The 19,302-nt window shown below is 64.9% G+C and overlaps 1 protein-coding gene across 15 annotated transcripts in view; it reads right to left on the bottom strand.

Annotated features, from left to right (window-relative positions):
* Nucleotides 1-19,302, bottom strand: part of TSNARE1 (t-SNARE domain containing 1) — a 154,581-nt gene that overhangs the window by 57,569 nt on the left and 77,710 nt on the right. For 12 of the 15 annotated variants that reach the window (XR_015246781.1, XR_015246782.1, XM_086695482.1 and 9 more), the window contains 3 exons: nt 14,143-14,304; nt 2,511-2,583; nt 867-1,298 (listed from right to left, as the gene is read on the bottom strand). Coding sequence is in view for 13 of the 15 variants with exons in the window: in XM_086695482.1 (XP_086551608.1) it covers nt 867-1,298; nt 2,511-2,583; nt 14,143-14,304 (667 nt within the window). In the remaining 2 variants the exon portion in view is untranslated. The remainder of the gene's footprint in view (nt 1-866; nt 1,299-2,510; nt 2,584-14,142; nt 14,305-19,302) is intronic. The other 3 variants (XM_086695484.1, XM_086695477.1, XM_086695488.1) reach the window with 2 other exon arrangements.

Below are 19,302 nucleotides of genomic sequence, written 5' to 3'. Positions count from 1 at the left end.
CCTGTCTCTGCAGGGCTGAGTCCTGCGGTCCACTCCGCGGCCTTCAAGAGGGAGCCGTCCTGCTCCAGGCTTCATCCCCACCATGCTTCCAGCAGCGGCCCGAGAAGCGCAGGGTTCGTCTTGGCCGTGAGGAGGGGCGCAGCCCCCGAGCAGACTGACCAGGACGTGCAGAGGTGTCTTGAGGAGGAGGAACAGCAGGAGGGAGCACTGAAGGAGGCGGCACAGGAGTCCGAGGCGGCACCACTCTGGAGGCCACAGGAGGCTGGGTGCGGCAGAAGAGCCCATCGAGCACTCTATGCTTGCCTCACCAGGCACAGAAACTTCCAGCAAAGGGGGGCCCTGTGGGCGGGCGCGCGGGCTCAGGGTGGGGCGTCAGTGTACCTTGGGAAGCTGAGAGCCACCGGAGACCGGCCTGGCCTGGTCTGGGGCCTGAGGGGCCCTGGGGAGAAGAGCCCCCACAATGAGAGCACAGGAAGGGGTCAGAGGTCAGGAGCGGTCTCCCCTGTCCCACACCAGGAGAGTGGCACTGAGTGGGGGCAGGGAGAGGAGCACGGCCCCTCGTCGTCTGCTCCCTGAGCCTCCAGAGGCACCTGGCTGTGCTGTGTCACGGTGGGGGCACCCCCAGAAGGGTCCCAGCTTGGGGCCAGGATGAGCCTGACTCTGAGCCCCAGCTCCTTTGCTCCCCACGTGGGCCGGCCTCTCCCCGACCCGAGGCTCAGTTTCCCATCTGGAAGCAGAAAGGCCCCACGTGGGTGGTGGCCACGCCCACAGGCCCGCAGCCCTCCCCTGAGCGTCCTACTCCCCAGAAGCCCGGGCACGGTGGGGGGGGGGGGGGGGCAGGCCCCAGGCGGGGGGGGGCCACTTACTTGGCAGGGGCTCGGCAGCCTGGCCCTCGCCTAGGGGGGCTGGGGCCGAGAAGGTCTCGGCCACCATGCGCTCGACAGGGGTGAGGACGAGGCCGGGGGCCCGTGGGCGCTCCGCCAGCTTCTTGCGCACCGCCCCTCGCAGGTCCCTCCACTTGTGCTTGAGGTCGCCCAGGTCCCTCCGGCAGTAGCCCAGAGCGTTCACGGCCTGCAGGATCTTGCTCCACACTCGGTGCTTCCGGGAGGGCGTGCCCCGCAGCGCCCCGAACAGCAGCGGGTAGTGGCGGGCCACCCTCTGCACCAGCACCTCCGTCTCCTGGGGGCTGAAGTTGGGCTTGCGCGTCTTGGTGCGGGAGTGAGGGCCCGGCCGCAGGGGCGCCACGGCTGGCTCGGGGCTGGAGCTCTGCCGGCACGTGGCCCTGCCGCTGCTGGACCCTGGAAAGGCACCAGAGGCTGAAGGAGCAGGCGGGCCGGGAACAGCAGAGCGCCGCCCGGCTCACAACCCCAGGCGTGCACTGTGTCCACAGGAGCGCACACGGGCCCCTGCCCGTCATCCATCGTGGTGGGATCACCCACGTCAGCACGCGGCGGGATGCCGAAGTCCCAGCTACTCCGGTCCCCAGGCCCAGACCGCAGTTGCCACAGGTCAGCCCTTGCCTGTCCCTCTCCCCTTCCCCGCCTGGAGACGGCCCCTCCCGATCAGCCCGTCACGGGGACTGAGTGACCATCTGGGTGACATGCGGGTATCCATCTGGAGTGGACACGCACTCTGCATGCCCAGAGACAGCCAGCTCCAGCAGCTGCGCTGAGGCCAATGGGGGCGAGGGGTGGGGGACGTGGGCCCAGGCAGGGGCCTGGGGAGAGAGCGCCTCGAGGGCACGCTGGAGCCGCCCGCTGTCCAGCTGTCGAGCAAACCCCTGCCTGCAGCCCAGGCTCTGAGAAGGAGGGAAGGGGAAGCCTGCCGGACAGCAGCCCCAGGAGGGAGGCAGCCCCACCCTCCCCTGGGGGTGCAGCATGGCCAGGGGGACGGCCGGGCTGGATGCCAGAACCTTGGAACGGGGGTGCAGAGGCTGGCGGGGGGCTGCCTATGCCGGCCAGTGGCTCTGGCCTACCCCACACACTCAGGGTGCCCAGGCACGCGAACAGTAGGAGGGCCCACGTAGCCACGTGGGGTGCAGAGGCCAGGCTGAGGGGGGCTGAGGTCCTCATGTGGAGGGAACACAGAAACAGCAGGGACATCAGCCTGCTCCCGGCACGGCCCTGCCCCCACCGCACCCATTTCCCAAGAAGCGGCCCCTCCAAGGTGACTCTGGGCGCCACACGTCCAGTGCTCTCTGCCGAGGCACCTGCTGCAGCCTCGACCCCTCCCCCACCCAAGGACCGTTTGTCCTCGCCCAGGGGGGGGTCCCTGGGTGGGAGAAAGGCCCGGGCTCTTCAATGAGCAGAATGGATGGGCCACCCTCTCGCACGAGGCTCCCTGACCCTAGCCTTCCTGAGGGGCTGGGGAGACCTGGGGACATGGAGAAGGAGGGCAGCAGATACTCAGACCCCTGGAACTGCCCTGGGTCTCATTCATCCAGGAGGCAGCCCTGCCCACACCTGGCGGAAAGGGCAAGGGGCTGTGGGGCAGGTGGCTCAGATACCCACCAATGGCATCTCCTTGCTCTGACACCATGGAGGCCAAGTCCTTGATAATCTGATTTACATCCAACAAGTCACTCTGTGGAAACAAGAAGGCAGGTGTTAGGTGCAGTGGTCAAGGGCACAGCCATCAGAGGGTGCTAGGTGAAAGCCAAGAGAGCCTAGGGTCCCCCCTCCCAACCAAGTCAGAGACAGGGCTGGGATCTGAATACTGTTTCCTGACTCCAAAGCCAAACCCCAAGCTCTCTGAGAATCCCAGGGCTGTAAGCTCCCTCACTGGGTACAGAGGACCCAGGGCTGGCCGTCAGAGAGCTGCAGTCAAGTGCAGAGCAGTGTCACCAACACTGCCTGCACCTCCTACAGGCCCATCAGTCCTGTAGGCACCTTGTTCCCCACACTTGCTTTGGGGCTCCTTGATAGAAGGATACCTTTCCCTCTCTGTACAGCCAGCACCTGGCATAAGGCAGCACATGGGTGCCACTGAATAAGTCCTGAAGAAGCAGGATGGGTTGATGGATGGATAGACAGACGTATGACTGGATGGTGGATGAATAATAGATGGACAGAGGGTGGCTGCATGGATGAACAGTGGATGAGTAGATGAGGAGACGGTGGATGGGTGGGTGGGTGGATGGAGAGGCAGGTGGACGGATGGACAGTGGACGGGTGGATGAACAGATGAGTCGGTAGATGGTGGACAGGTGGATGAGTAAACGATGGGTGGATGGATGAGCGGGTGGTGGGTGGATGATGGATAGATGGTGGATGGATGGATAGGTGGGTAGACGTGGGCAGATGAATGGCTAGATGGATGGGTGGATGGATGGATGGATGGATGGACGGATGATGGAGAGACGGATGGAGACGGTAGGTGGGTGGATGACACACAGTGGATGGTGGATGGATGGCAGTCCCACTGCCATGGAAAGACTGGGTGGCTTCATGAAGCTGGTGAACAGGGCAAGGACTAGAAATTTGGCCCAGGGGGGTCTGGGGCACCTCACTCCTCCATGCTGCCCAACTGCTTAACTCCACTTGCCAGGGAGCTAGCAGTGACACCTGTGAGGGACATGGCCACACCGTTCACAGGCCACATGCCGGGGGCACGTCACACACCATCCTGAGGCCAGGTCAAAACGCCCAACTGACAGTAGACGTTGGGCGCTCAAGAGGCTCCGTGACCTCCGGGGCCTCTCAGACGGGGGGAGGGCTGGTACTGGCACCGGGGCCCACTGGCTCCAAGGCCACCCTTTTTCTGAATGCCACCCTGCAGGGACCAGCTCTTCCACTGGCCAGCCAGGTCGCCCTGGGCAAGACCGTTCACCTCGGGGCCAGGTTTCCTCACCTATCGTGTGACCCAAACCAAAGCTTCCTCCTTCAGTGCCTGGCTTGTGGCCAGGGATGAGCCCCAGTCAGGGAAGGCTCCTCCAGGCCAGTGAGAGGGGCGGGGAGGGTGTGGTGAGAACCCTACCCCAGGCCCACCCACTCTACAGCTCATTCTGGAACTCAGATCGATTTCCACAGGGGTCACTGCAAAATATTACGGGGAAATTCATTCTCTTTTTAGGAGTGTTCTCGGAAATGAAGCAATTAGCATGATCTCAAACCCACGTGTGCTACCGACTACAATTCAATTACAGGCTTAACCACGGTGCAGGCAGATGGCCACCCCGTGGAAGCGGCCCATGGCCGGGAGGGTGGCCGTCAGTGTGGAGCCTGTGGGCCTCAGCCCCGGGGACTGCAGCAGGTGAGTGGGTGCTGGGTAGCCCTGGGCCTGGGCCCATTTCTGGGATCTCAGTCACCACAGCCTCCCCTGAGTGAGGCCACCGGTGGTGGGGGGTGGGGGGACACCCAACCTAGGCTCCACCCTCACATGGAGACGTCAAGGTCACAAGATAAAGGCTGCAGGCCCAGCGGGGCCTCAGTCAGACTGCCTGCTGCCCAGATTCCCCAGCTTCCGCCCCAACCCTGTCAGAGGCTGGGCACAGACCAGCCACACCCAACCCTGACCTTGCCACTGAGGCCTCTCTCACACGAGGCTGGCCCTGGATGCACTTGGACTCGACTCTTGGGGGTCTTTCTACGCTAACTCAGTCCCCCCTTATTGTGTGTAAGCACCCCTTCTGGTACTCCCACTTTGCAGACAGGTCAGGCAGGGAAACCAAGTCACCCACAGGTTAAGGGACTCTCCCAAGGGCGTGTGGCTGATAAATGGTGAGCAGCAAATCACCTGACCCAGGTTACCGCCCACCCAGACGGCACTGCTGGAGTGACACAGGGAGGTCGTGTGGCATGGCCGCTTGCACGGGTGGGATTAATGGGCACGTCCGGCGTTGCTTCCCACGGGCAGGGGCCACTGAGGGCCACGGCTGGCGTGGTGCTGCCCGCGGCCCTGTCCGGCCCACAGGGACACAGCCTCAGCAAAGGACAGGGCAAAGAGGGGCGTCGTTGAGCAGGGGACACGAGCCCGGTGCCCCCCTAGGGGCCTGCCAGGGTAGAGGTGGCCACCGTACGGCCACTAGCACGCCACTGATCCCAACAGGCTGGGACAGGCCCAGACGGAGCACAGAGGCCCCATCTGGCTCACGTTCTGGGCTTCGGGGGAGACCTCCCTTACAGACGCGGCGGCCGAGGCCGTCTTCCCACCTGCAGACACACCGGTGCAGAGGCTGACGGCCGGCCTCACACACCTTCCCTGCCGGGACCCGACTCGTCCCAGGCAGGGGGTTCCTGCGGCGGGGAGCCCTCAGCACACCGCCAGAGCCATCCACGGCCCGGCAGCTCAGGCTGGGGGTGCCCATCCGGGTCCCTGCCCTCGCCCCCAACCACAGCGTAACACCTGCCGGGCCCGCACGTGGGGCCCTGATCGAGGGACAGACGGAGCCGGGTGGACTGCCACCTGGGCCTGCTGGCCGCTCCCGACTGGCCCAGTGGACCGGCAACCCGGAGCAGAGACGGCGTGGTCTGCTGGCACGAGTGGGGGTTCCTGGAGCCCTCGGTGCCCTCGGTGCCCGGGGCGGCAGCAGGATGGAGGAGGGGACCTTACGCGGGGTGACCCACGCTGGACCACGGGTCAAGGGCACCCGCAACTCAGGGCTGCGCGCCTGGGAGGTTCCCACTCACAGGCCCCTTGGCGGTCAAGGTCACCTGTCACACACACACCCTTCTTTATTCTGGGCCTCCCTCTTTTCAAAACGCCCAACGCTCAGACCCCTGACCCTCACCTGCCCCCAAGCGGATGGCTCAGCCGACTCTGCAGGACCAAGGCTGGCCCTCGTCCCAGCAGACCATCCTGAGGCCCTGCTCCACCCCCCAGACCCATAACACACGATGCTCTCCGTCATTCAGCAACACATAAACAGAACGTCATCCGTCCTGAACGGCAGCTCAGGCTGGGCTCCCGGAAACAGTGACACTAAGAACCGCCCCCTCCCCATCCCATCCCTTTTGTGTTCTGGAAAATGCCCTAAGCAGAGAATCCCTTCCCCGTGTGACTTAGACCTGTTCGCCACATGGGACAGACTCAAGGACACCCGCTGTTCACCCAGGACCAGGCCAGACGCAGAGCTCTTGTTCCCACCCTGTGCTGAATGCTCATCATCCCCCTGGCCTGTCAGGACAAAAGGCTTGGGAACAGACTGAGCTCAGTGTGTCTGCTGCCCGGGCCTGGACACCCCCTAACCCAGACACCTCACCCACCCCTCCCCACCAGACACAAGAGGATCCCCGCTCCCCGGCTCTAGGGGCATATGCACAGCCTATGGCCCCGGAGTTCACCTGATGGGAGACATCGGCTTGTAACGATCCTTTTGAATAAAGACTCTCCTTGCTCAACAAAGCAAGTGAGCCCTGTGGGGGAGGAATGAGGGGTGTGAGAGTGTCCCAAAGCCCCATGTGCTGCAGCTGGTCTCTGCCAGGTCTGAGGGCTGTAGGCACGGGAGCGGGAGGACAGGGACGCCGCGAGGGGGCCGGGCTGACTGCCGGGCCCCTGTGCAGGGCCAGCCCCGTGAGGCAAGCGGGATGCACACACCCATCACGAACAGCAGACAAGACCACAGGGCAGGGCTGCGTTCCGATGGCTTCCCTGCGGAGGCCCTGGCAGGGCAGCCGTGCTCCCCAGACAGGTGGTCCCACAGCTGTGCTTGGTTCTGTGGCTCCTGAAGGATGGCTCAGAGGCGCTGGGACATCCTGGCGGTGCGGGGTTCGTGTCTCATTCACCCCGGCACCCAGTGGCTGTTTGCATAATGGATGGGGTCATGAGGACTAGGCAGGCTCCGGGGACAGAGCCCCTGATGTGCCGGGACAGGGAGGGCCCACGAGAGGAGGCGCAGACGGGCACCCCAGCAGCAGAAGGCAGCACACAGAAAGGGAACATCTGGGCAAAGGCAACTGACACTGACAAGTGTCCCCCCAGGCCCTGTCCCGGGCGCCCAGGACACTGGCAGGCAGGCCTCACTCAGCTCCCGGAGGAGGACGCCGAGGGCAGGGGGGCCCAACTCCCAGGCAGGCCCAGGGGCACCCCTGAGACGTAGATCCCACCAGGAGCCGGGGTGGGAGCCACACACGGGCACAGCTCGGGGCCAGGCTGCCCACGGGCCTGAAGGTGAGCTTCCGCTGGGGGCCCGGAAGCCCCCAGAGCCACCCAAGGACGGCGCCCACCAGGGACGTCAAGCGGCAGCGGCTGTGGTGCGCGAGGGCGGCGGGCGCTGGGAGCTGTGCGCCTGGCGTGGGCACCAGAAAGCGGGAGAGTGGGTGACGGAGAGACTCAAAACACCTTAACTTAGTAAATGTTTAAATCATGCCATTATTTTCCTGATTGCTTCTAAAACTAGGGCTCATTAAAAGCTCTCATGGAATCTTTTTTCTGTTCTTTTGCTGGCACCACATAATAACAACCTTGCACGGGACATAATAAAACCTCGATAAGCGTGCGTGTGTGTGTGTGTGTGTGTGCGTGCGCACACCTGTGCGTTCCTTCACTTTCAAGAAGGAAAAGAAAGAAAATACCACTGCGCTTTTTCTATTACGCGATCTCTTCTTATAATTAGAATCTTGGCAACCATCCGCCTATGAACACGACTGTTCCAGTTAATGGAACAGCCAAACTTTACTGATTTATTCCCATATTTATAGGTATCAGCCACGTCACCCCCTCCCCGCCCCCCGCCTTCTGGCTGCACAATGCCACCTTCAGGGAGGGTAGCGGGGCCCCGTGGCTCTGCCTCCTCCCCAGCCTCCTCCCTCCCAGGCCTGCCAGGCAGCCATGGCAACAGACCAGCTGGTGTGCTGGGTCAGGTGCACACGGCTCCGGAGGGGGCAGGGAGCACCAGTCCTCACAGGTGAGATCAGGTGAGGTGGGCTTGGGGGGGAGCCCCGCGCAGACACGGCCGTCCGGCCCGGGGGGGCTGCCCAGGCTGGGAGCGGACAGACGACTAGGGCTCCGGTGCGGTCAGCCGGACCTGAGCCCGGCAAGCCTGCCCCACGCTGGCAGTGGCTAGGGGCACGCGCCCATCTCATTTGACCTCCCCCCACCCTGGGAGACGAGGCACTGCCCTCCCTCCGGACAGGAAGAGCCAGCCTCAACCAGGATTACGTGGCCGTGGGCAGGGCAGGGCTGGGGCTCAGGGGCTGGCTCCTTCCACTCCCGGCTCCTGGGCCCCGCGCCCCCTCGGCGACCGCCTGCATCCTTCCCATCTGGGAGAGAGGCTGAGAGGCAGGGGTCAGACACTGCAGCCAGCCGGCACAGCCCCACTCCTGAGTCAGGCAGCTTGGGCTCGAATCCCTGCTCTGCCACACACGAGCTGCATGGCCAGGCCAAGTGACGCGGCTTCTCTAAGCCTCCGCTCCGTCTCCGATAAAAGTGGAACACGGGAGTGCTCACTCTCACAGAGCTTTTGTGGGGGCTGCTAAAATGATGCATATAAATAAAGGCAACAGAGCCCTCTCATTAAGTCACAGATCTGCTGTGGAGTCCCAACACTTAAGACACATTCATCCATCCACCCCCCCATCCATCCACCTACACACCATCCATCCACCCATCCATCCATCCGCTTATCTGTCCACCTACCATCCGTCTCCCATCCATCCATCCCTCGTCCTTCCACTGGTCTATTTGCTTGTTCGAGGAACAGTCATCAAGTGCCCAGAGAGCATCATGTGTCCTTTGTGGTGCTGGGACCGCTGCAGTGACTAAACAGACAAGGATCCCTGCCTCCATGGGGCTTCATTCTCACGAAGAGAGATAAATATTAACATAATGCACTGAACAGTATGCTAGACAAAGGAGAGAGACACTGGAATTCTAGACGGCCAACATTCGAGCCAAGACCTAAAGGTAGAAGGAGTAAGTTGCTCGAGTGTCTGTGGAAAGAGACCAGCGTGTGGAAAGAGCCAGGACAGCTGGAGGACAGGGACGGGGAAAGTGTGGTCCACAAAATGGCATGTGTGCTGGCGGGGGGGCCTGGAAGCTGCACCTCCCAGAGACGGCCACCCCGACATACCTGCTGTGCTTCTCCTAAGAAGGGACCCTGACATGCCCCCACCAAGGGGTGGGCCCACACAGGCCTCCGGAAGTGCCGTAACCAACAGGGCAGAGGCGAGGCTGTATGACTTCTAAGGCTAAGTCACAAAAGCACCACGGACTCTTCACGCTAAGAAGCCGGGAAGACCCCAGCACCTGGAGACAGCAGAATCTTCCTTCCCTGGGAACACGCCGGCACCCCGGAAGGCCCACCCTGCTATTACCGCATCGGCGCCCAGGCTCTCAGCCGACCTCAGCACCTCAGTGACGGCGGAGCCTCGCACCCGGGTGAACCCCCAGTCGGCAGCAGGCTGTGCCAGGCCGGGGAGGGTCTGACCTGGGGCAGGGGCCTCAGAGGAGCTCCCCAGGGAGGGTGGGGAGGGGCCGCCGTCAGCTAGGCACTGCCCCAGCCACACCTGCCGGCGCTGACCCTGCCCAGGTGACGTCCCTGCCGGGCAGCTCAGCTCTGCAGCACGCTGTCACCCGTGGGCTGACAAAGATCTTTCATGGTCCCTTAACCCTTTCAAGGAGAGACTGGTCCCCTCTCACAGGCAAACTAAAGCCTCCGCAAGAGACCCCGGGGCTCCCATGGCCAGGTGGTGGCATGGCTGGGGCTGGGAGCCCGGGCCAGACTTCTATTTCCCCTCTGTGACCAAGAGATGCCCGAGGCCGGCCAGCCCCTCCCCACAAGGGAACAAGGAAGCTTCTACCTTGGCCACTGGGGGGGGGGGGGGCCTCCCCTGCCTCCACCCTCCCTCCAGGCTCTGGCCTGCCTGCTGCCTGCAGCGAGGGACCGTTCTTTCCGCCACAGCCCGCCGCTCTGGTGGTGACAGGCCACGAGGGCCCAGGGATGGTCCCGGCTGCAGCTGTGAGGACAACGGGCAAGCCACCTTCCAGGGGCAGCCTCGTTTCCGTGAGGAAGAAGCGAGGGGCAGCCTCGCCCATGGGCCTGCAGCACAGGGTCCCGGACACGACCTTCTGCTCCCCTGGGAGGTAGGCACCTCCCAGGGCAGGGAGCTCAGCCAAGGTCTCAAGGGGCACCTTCCTGTTACTGATCCTTAGCTCCACCTGAAGTCACCACGGTGCCCCCAGGGATCCCCAGAGCCCATTGTCTGAGGTTCCCCATTTCTGACAGCCCCACAGGACCAGGAAATGGGCTCAGAGAGGGGACCTGAGACCAGAAGGGACGGGAGAGGTTGTGGCTCGGAGAGCTGGCTCTGCCCAGGCTGGCGATGGCCCTGCCGTATGTGCTCGGTGGCCGAGGGTACGTCGTCAGTGGGAACAGGAAGTAGGACTCACCCCTGTGGGCCAGACTCCCAGGAGAGGACAGCCAGAGAGGAGGGGTCGGCCGGCAGTGCCGGCACTGGCTTTGGCACAGCTTTGGCAAGGGGCAGCACGCGGGCCTGGGGACAGAACACTCCACCGCCCGTCACCCACCGACCCACGGTGGGAAGGGGCAGCAGCTCCTAGACACGACTTAACTGTGTGGCTCGTGGATCCTGCTTCTTCCCGCCCACGCCCAGTTAAAGCCTGAGCTCCCACTGGGACGCGCAGTCCCTCCCTTCCTTCCCTCTGCTCTACTGACAGGGCCGCTGGCCCGGAGGCTGCCAGGCACCAACACCTGCCCCAGCATCCCTGACACCCTGCCCCCTGGAGCCCTGGGAGGTCTGGGGTCACCTAGGGCCTGGCCCATCTGGGACCAACGTCAGGAAGGGGCCTGAGGCTCGGAAGCTAGAGACCACCCACCTCCAAATCAGGGGCCAGGAGAAGGAGCCCCAAGGAGGCCAAGAGCTAGCCCCGTGGAAAGTGGGCCGTGTCCCAGCCCCCTCCACTCCCTGTGGGAGGGACCCGCCCGCCGACCTGGCTCCTGCAAGTGCGCTGCTCACCTCCCCCGGGAGGGGCCAGGGCCCCGGGCCGCATGGGCCCCAGCAGCGTGGTCTCCCCCATCGGGAAGTGGGGGACAGGGTCCTGACTTGTGAGCACGTTCCTGGGACCAGGGTGCCCGGGCTGGCACGGCTCCCTTTGCGGGTGCAGGGCTCCGGCCCTGCGCCTCTCACTGGAAAGGGCCGTCTGAGCCCGAAGGCCTAGCGCGGCCATCCCTGGGGCGGTGAGGCTCCTGACACAGCCAGACGCAGCTCTCTGTGGGTGGGTGTCCCCAGAGCTCTCCCTCTGAACCCTAGTCTCCCCGTGGGGAACAGAAGGGGGAGGCCACCAGTCCGGGCCTCCAGACTGTGAGGGAGAGTGTCTGGGGCAGGGGTGTCTCAGGCTAGCCCTACAAGGCAGCCCTGCTCTCACACTCCACAACTCCGGCAGCCTGATGACAGCCAACCAGCACTTCCCACGGGAGGGGATGTGAGGCCCAGGGAAGGCCTGGGCCCGCCACAGGCCTGCCAACACTTGGTGGCAGGAGGATGGAGCCCAGGCTGGGAAAGCACGCAGAGTCCAGGCCCAGGAGGCCAGGGGTCAGGACAGAGGACAGCTGAGTCCAAGCCCGGGGACTTAGCTGTGCTAAGGTCATCTGTGAGCAGGGAGGAGCCGGACTGAGCAGGGCCGTCAGGGGCATGGCACTGGAAGGGCACAACGGGTCAGGGCGAGGCAGCGCAGGGCGGAGCTGGGCTAAGGGCGGAGCTGAGTGCGGCTGGGCGGGGCTGCATTAGGCAAGGCAGAGTGGGGGGGAACTGAGAGGTGCTGAGAGGGGCAGGGGGCGGGGCGGGGCGGGGCGAGGCTGGGCAGGGCGGAGCTGGGCGGGGCAGGGCAGAGTAGGGAGGGGTGGAGATGGGGAGGGCGGGGCTGGGCGGGGCTGGAGCTGGGAGGGGAGGGGCGGGGCAGGGCGGAGCTGGGTGGGGCTGGGCAGAGTTGGGCGGGGCGAGGCTGGGCAGGGCGGAGCTGGGCGGGGCAGGGCAGACTACGGCGGGGTGGAGCTGGGGAGGGCGGAGCTGGGCGGGGCTGAAGCCGGAGGGGTGGGGCGGGGCCACCCCTTCCCAGGGCCAAGCACTTCCGCTGGAGAAGCGGAAGCAGCAGAGCTGGATGAAAGCAAGGGATACAGGGACACTGCTTACAGCTTTCTGGGCCAGCGGTCTGGGCACAGGGACCCTGCGTGGGGCCGGCGGGGAAAGGACACGGGTGATGGCACTGCGTCTGTGGGGCTCCAGGCCCCCTTCCCAGCCCTGCACAGCCACCTGGCCAAAAAGCAGGTCCAGGGCTGGGCAAGCAGGCAGAGACCCTCCTGGACAGCAAGCTGAAGGGCAGCAGCTGATGACCCTGGTGGACAGGAGCAACTTCCCACATGGGAGCCACTAGAGGATGACAGGCTGCTTACGGGGGTCCTTACCCGGCCCGGAGGAGGGCGGCCCAGACATGGGTGTAGGACACAGGCCTCTATCACTAGGGGGAGTGGCCCCTGTGATTGGGGGCGCTGACCACTTGTCTGGGTTCATTCAACACATCTGTCGAGCAAGCTGCTGAGGGCCCTGGGGATTGGGCCGGACACCTGACAGGTGAGGCCCCTGTTCTGCTGGACAATAACAGGCTAGCAACCAAGGCAAAGGGGAGACCGTGGGGGGCAGGTTGTGGGGGTGGCAAGAGCCTGCTCAGCTCCACAGGGAAGCTGCCAGCAACTCAAGTGTGAGCCACCCCTGTGTCTCCTGAGGCTGCTCCCCACAACCCGCCCACACCACGGTCCGCTGTCCTCTCCAGCTCTGGACAGACAACCCCCATCACCCTGAGCAGCTAGGCTCCAGGCTGGCCCCGTGGGGGCCGGGGGACACCCGTCTGTCCCTGGGACTCCAGCCTGGCCTCTGCCCCTGGCTCACTCATCACATGGAGAAGCTGTCACTGGGACCAGCTGCAGCACTGGGGGAGGGAGAGGGGACGTCGCAGGTGCACTGGCACGCGGCCTTGGGAGCACCATGGCAAGCCCCTGGCTGCTCCCACGCCACCCTCGTGGGGCAGAGGAGGGAACTGAGGCTCAGCACACAGCTGGCCACAGTCCATGCAGTCCCCCGCTGACCCCCGTCAGGCTCCGAGGCCCACAGACAGGACTGACTGGATTCAGGCCCCAGGTTGGCCCGCAGCCCCAGGCCCCTCCAGCTCGGCTGCCCCGCACAGGCCTCCACGTGGGGCCCATCACCCCTGGTGAAGCCCACCCCTCCACCTATGCTCACCACACAGAGAACCACAGCAAGGCACGAGGAACCCCACAGCCCACCTCAGAGGTGGGCCTCGACCTACTCAGGGGCTCCTGGCCCCACCCTTGTCCTCACGCCCCGGGCCATGCACTCGGTCGGCAGGGTCCGCTCCCTGGGCACCAGGATGAGGCCCCATCATGGAGAGCAGCACCCTCCCGCCTGGCCCCTGCCCCTGCCCTCACCGCCCACGGTGACAGCAGGGCTGCGGGCCCTTCCTGCAGGACCTCAGTTCTTGAGCCAGAGACAACAGCAGATCCCCCTCTAGGGACCCCAGCCCCCCATGTCTTTAAGGGTGACCATGCTTGGACCCCCTTGTCAGCCTCTGGTGGAAAGTCAGTCCTGTTGTGCCAACAGAGAGGCGTGGGCGTGCACGTGTTTGGTCCTTATCTGGTGTCTCAGGGAGAGCAAAGGCCTGTCTCCGGTGCTGCCTCCTGCCAGGGCCCCGAACAGGTGCACCTTCCCCTTGGGGGATCAGGACAGGGTGAGGGGGTGGGGGCTTCACCGAGGCAGCGGCTGCAGTGGGGGGACCCCAGAAGTAAGGGGCCGAACCCCGCCTCTCTGGGGGGGCATCCACCTCCTTCAGGGTGGGACAGGAGACACGGCAACAGGTCCTGAGCTGGTGACTCAGTTGACCATCTTGCCCAGGTCCCTGTTTCTCTAGACAAAGCTGCTTTCAGAGGACGTTTGTCCAGAACCCCAGCCCCTGCAAGAGGCTCCCCCTCCCCCTGCAGATGAGCAGAGGGAGGCTGAGGGGAGAAGGGGGGGGCGGGGCTCACAGGGCTTCAAGCCCCCCACTGGCAGGGCCAGCAGCCCTCCTGCATTCCCGATGCACCTCCGGTGTCCAGGGACAGGGGCCACCGGTGTGGGGACTCACACGGTCACGCCCCCGCTTGCACACACGCGCACACTCGCCAGGCCAGGGCCTCACCTCAATCTGCAGGATGGCCTCCTCGCGCAGCCGGATGGCCTCCTCGTCCTCCTCAGTGATCTCGGGAAGCAGCGCCTGCTCCTGGCCCTGCCACATGCCGTCACCCCCGTTAAAGATCTTCTCATCATCGGGCAGCTCAGCAAAAGGGGCCCGGGGACTCTGCTGGCAACAGAGATAGGCCGGTTAGCCTGGGTGCGGCCCAGGAAACGGCCTTGTTCCGGGCCGGCAGCGGCAGCTCCACGTCGGGGCTAAGTGCTCGGCTCTGGGCACCAGGAGCCTCCGGGGCTGCGCACGCTCCCCCCCACCCCACACTCCTGGGAGGGGAGAGGCCCCACGGCCCGGGTTCTGCAGCCCCGACGGGGCCTCTGGCGGGCTGCCTGGGGGGGACGCCCTCACAGGGCTGCCCCAGCGATCAGGGTCCGGTGGACACGCCATGCCGGCCTCTGGCCGTCCCAGGCCCGGCTACGGGGCGCCCCCGGCAGACCCCCACAACCCCGCCAGAGCGCAGGAGTCCTGGCGTCCCCAGCTCCTGGTGAAACCTGTTCACACACCAACACAAACCGCAGCTTCTCACGGGAGGCCACGCGCCCACCGGTTCCGGAGGCGGCCGTGGGTCCCAGCGGGAGCTGCGGAAACCGAGGCGTGGGCTCCCACACGGCTGGGGCTGCGTGCCACCGGGGACCGCGTGTCGTCCTGCGAACCCCTTCGCTGTGACCAGGCCGCGGGGAAGAGAAGCCAGAGGGTTTTTCGTGTGGTTTCATTCTTTACTGATTTCTTTAGTTTACCGAATTTGGGGATCCAGTAAAACGGCGGCTTTTCCCTTCCATTAACCATCTGCTCTCTGACGGGATACTCTGAGTACAAATGCGGCGAGTGTCGGGTCCTGAGCGGGGGAGCTGGGGTGCCTGCGGGGGGCTGTCTCCACCCTGGGCACCGCACAGGGGCGAGGAGAGCAAGAGGTAGGGATGAGCCCCACGCCGGAGCTGCGGCTTCACGCAAAGGATGTGCACGCCTCGGCCCTGCCCCCATCGGGATTCTGGGCCTGGCACAGCCCAGGTCCCCCCCCTCCCGCCACCCCCGGGTCAGTCAAGCTCTCCTTCGTGTCAGAGAGGTGAGCGTGGGTACGCGTGTGTGCATGTGTGTGTGTAAGAGAAAGAAACCAAAAGGGCAACCGGGAAGGCTGGAGGACACGCGGAGCCACCCGGCAGCCCCAGGTCCCCCCCGGCCCCCCAGTGTCAAATCTCCTTCGAGCCAGCTGTCTCTGACACTCCTGACCACCCGCAAAAGACAAAGCACTACGGGCCCGTTTTACGAACGAGGACACTGGGGCCGAGAGACCAAGGAACCCACAAGAGGCAGCAAGTGAAACCCAGCTGAAGGCTCCATGGTGCACCCAGCCCAGGGGTGGCAGTGGGGGGCGTGAGTCCGAGCCCACGGCTGGAGCAGCTTCCTCCCCAGCTGACTCCGCGCCCCAAGCCGCACCCGGGCCTCCTCAGCTCCCCTCCTGCCCTCCATCCGGCCCCACGGCTCCTCCTCCTGCCCAGAGACGGAGAGCAGGACACAGCTGCCGCCCCCAGTCACCCAGTGCCAGCCCCGAGCTCCTGTTGAGCCCCTCGTGCGTGCTGGCGACGGGCCGGGGCCGAGACGCAGGGCGGGACGTCCGTCTCGGGGCCTCCCTCCCCAGACTCCATGTCGCTCTGCGGTGGTCAGCCCGCAAGGAGGCTTCAGAAGCCACCACCTGCCTATCCTCTCCTTTCCCTTCATGACGAGACCACCTTCCTGCTCTCCTGTGCCACTCGGCCACGTGGCAGGGTGCTGGCCGTGCCACAGCCACCACGGCCCGCCAGGCGGCCTCCAGATGGCCTGGGCAGCAGGGAGAACACAGCCTGTGCCGCGCGCGCTCAGGGCCCGTGACCGCCCACCCTGCGTCAGGCCTGGGGACACGGCAGACGGACGCCAGGAGCTCCGTGCACAGACACAAAGGCTTCAGCGCGGTTCTCACCGACGCCAGCACGGGCAGGCCCAGGACACCCTGAAAGCCACGTGTGCATGGGCGACGACACCGAGGAAACACAGGGACGGCTGGACAGCCCGGGCGACCTGCCTGCGGGAGGCCCTCGTGACCACGGGACCACCACTAGGAGCCCCGGAGGGACAGGTGCTCTCTCCAGTGCCGCCCACGCCCTGTGCGGTGGACGCGCTCACCCTCGCGCAAGGAGGGCACCGTGAGGCCCGCACTCACCCAGCTCTCCTTCCAGAGCCCACGTCCTCCCCCAGTCCACATGCCACGGGCAGAGCCCCTTCCCCCAGAGTCAGCAGAGGCCTTTACGTAAATAAATACGTGGATACGTGAATATAAAATAAAAGACCCAAAAAATCCGCTGACAAGCACTACTGGTCCAAGGTGGCAATTACCACCCCCCCCTTCCCGATGTGGGCGGGAGGAAGCGAGCAGTGCCAGGAGGGGCTGGCACGCAGCCGAGCCACGGCGTCTGGCCCAGCGCCTGCCGGCACGCTCTCCGGGCCTCGGCGTCCTCATCTGCAGAACGGGACGACGACCCCACACCCCCCCGGTGCCCGCCACACAGCAGCGCCCCCCACAGGAGCGACCCTGTGGGGCCCCCCTGCTGCCTGCCGGCGCCTTGGCCCAGGTGGCAAGGCCCTGGGGAGTTCCCCGGATCCCCCAGCCCAGGGTCTACCCCCACGGCACGGGGCTGACACCCCACCCCGGGGTCAGGACGGGAAACCTCACTGCCGTCCACAGGCGCACAAGGAAAGGAGGTGAGCGCGGGCAGGCTTCGGGACACAGACGCGGGTTCCTGCGTGGAAGCCACGGTGTCGCCCCCAGACGGGAGCGTGTGCACCGCCTCCCCCCACCCCCGCCCCCCCAGGCCGTCCCAGATCAGCAGCAGCGGGAGGCTCCACAGGGCCTGGTGCTTCCCAGGGACATGCGACAATCCCCCGAGGTGACAGCTGCCCCGGGGCCCCCTCACTGTGCAGCCGGGGACAGGACACAGGAACCCTCACTGCATCTGCCCCCGGAGAAGGCACTGGAAGACCACAGTGCTCCTATACAAGGATCCCTACAGACCCACTAACGGAAGCAGTCAGACATGCCCGTGACAGACGTGCCACGGGGCACCATGTGACCTCCCCCGGAGTCTGGGGCTCCGCGGAAGCAGCACGAAAGCTGGGAGCAAAGGGCGTCTGCGTGCCTCGCCTCCCCAGGTGCCCTCGCCTCCCGGGGTACGGCCCACCCACGCCTCCCCAGGTACGGGCCGCACTCCCTGAGCGGCTCGTGTCAAGACAGGGCAGCAAGAAATGGCTTGAACGCCTGACCTCGTGCAAGGATCAGAAAGTGTCCCTTTATTCTCCTCACAAAGACCCGATTTGGGGATTAGGGATTTGCTGGCAAGACGCTGGGGCCGGCGTGGAGGGGACAGCCCTGTGATGGTTTTCCAGCTCAGGAGGCGGCCAACAAAGAGGGCTTTCTCCTCCCTCCAAGGCCGACGGTTTGGGTCCCGCTCTGTACGGAAGAGACCCACAAACCAACGTGACTGCCGGACCTCGGGGCTGTGAGTGGTTTCCCGTGAGAAGAAGCAAGGCCTGCGGCGCCTTCAGGGAGGCGGGGAGGAGGCACACCAGGGTCCCAGGGTTCCCGGGGGCTCTGGGAAACGGGCCACTTTCTCGCACACTCCGACCCTGGGCTCCGCGCAGGAACACCCGTGACCCGTGGGAGGGCAGGGGTCAGGGTGCGCGCCGGTCCCAGGCCTGGGAAAACTGCTTCTGTTTCACAGCCCAAGCCTGGTCATCAATTTCTCCACAGAGTAAATGACTGTTTGTGAGCTAACGGAAGTTTCTGGAGACTTGTCAAAGCCCAGAACGTCGGAACTGGCAGGACTGTAGCAACCCTTCCCCCAACAGCCACATGAAATAACAGAGCTGGGGCCCTCCCGCCCTGTGCCCAGCGGGGCGGTGAGGCAGGATTTCTGGGGAGCACAGGAAGGTGAGGCGTGTTTTTCCCGCCGCGGCCGCGGCCACGCGCACCTCTGCTGGAAATCTGTGCCGAGCTGGCCAACGGCAGCACAGACCACGGACGGTGCCCCGTGAGGGGCGGGAGCCAGCCCACACACACCGCCTGGGCCTCACCTGGCCTGAGACTGGCCCACGTGGCCGCCAGCCACAGCCCGGAGGGCGGACACTCGGCTCAGATGGGAGAAGGGGGCCGCTGGGCACCCGTCACTCCCGCCAGGACCGCCGCCAGCAGCCACGCAGTCTGCGGCATCGGGGCAGCAACGGTGCCCGCGTCGAACGGGGGACGATTGTCATCGCGTCGTTTCCAGTCTGCAGAACTCCCGGAAATAACCTGATCTTTCACAATTTCTCAGAAGCACTGCTGACCCTTCCCTTCCTTTTCTAAAAATTCTGCTGAGACACAACACATCTACGTACAGTCCGATGCCCGAATCAGAAGCGTGCGGGTCTGAATTCTTAGATGGGAGAGACCGCGAGCACTGCCAGCGTCCCAGCACCCCAGAAGGGCCGCTCCAGCCCCCCAGTCATTCGGCTGCCCCCAGCCAAGGAAAACACCGTCTGGCTTCTAACACTGCCCACCACTTTGGCCTGCTTTTGATCTCCGTCCTCCTTGGTTTCAGGCTTCTTTGGCTCGCCATCCTGTCCGAGGTCACGCCGGGGTGCCTGGCTGGCGACAGGCTTCTGCGCGTGAATTCCGCACTGAAGATCTCGCCGTTCCGCTGAAGGCTGGCTCCCTTCCCAGGAGTCTGCTGTCTCATGTCCGGCTGCCACGGGCACTCTTCAGTGTGACCTCTGGTGGGCACACGTGTGCATCTCCCCCGGCTCTGTGCTTGGGGTGGAATGGCGAGGTCACGGGAAAGAAAATGCGTGACTCCAGTGAACCTTTCGGTGTCCCAGAGTGGCGGTGCCGCTCCACACTTCCAGTGGGAGGACACGAGGCTGCCGGCCGCCCCGCATCCTCACCAGACTGGGTGTTTTCCTGCGTGTCTGACTGTTCTTAGTTACTTTGGTGGTACAGGGCGACGTGTGGTGACAGCACCGTTGGGTCACTTTCCCTCTTCTGATGGCAGATGCTGAGCACACGTGTCCCCACCTGCCATTTGGATGTCCCCTTCTGTGATGTGC

This window comes from Puma concolor, chromosome F2 (genome assembly GCF_028749965.1).
Source record: "Puma concolor isolate L17-30 chromosome F2, mPumCon1.1.hap2, whole genome shotgun sequence".
Classification (NCBI taxonomy): Eukaryota; Metazoa; Chordata; class Mammalia; order Carnivora; family Felidae; genus Puma; species Puma concolor.
The sequence above is the reverse complement of the archived record's forward strand: the minus strand, read 5'-3'. Positions and strand labels throughout refer to the sequence as shown.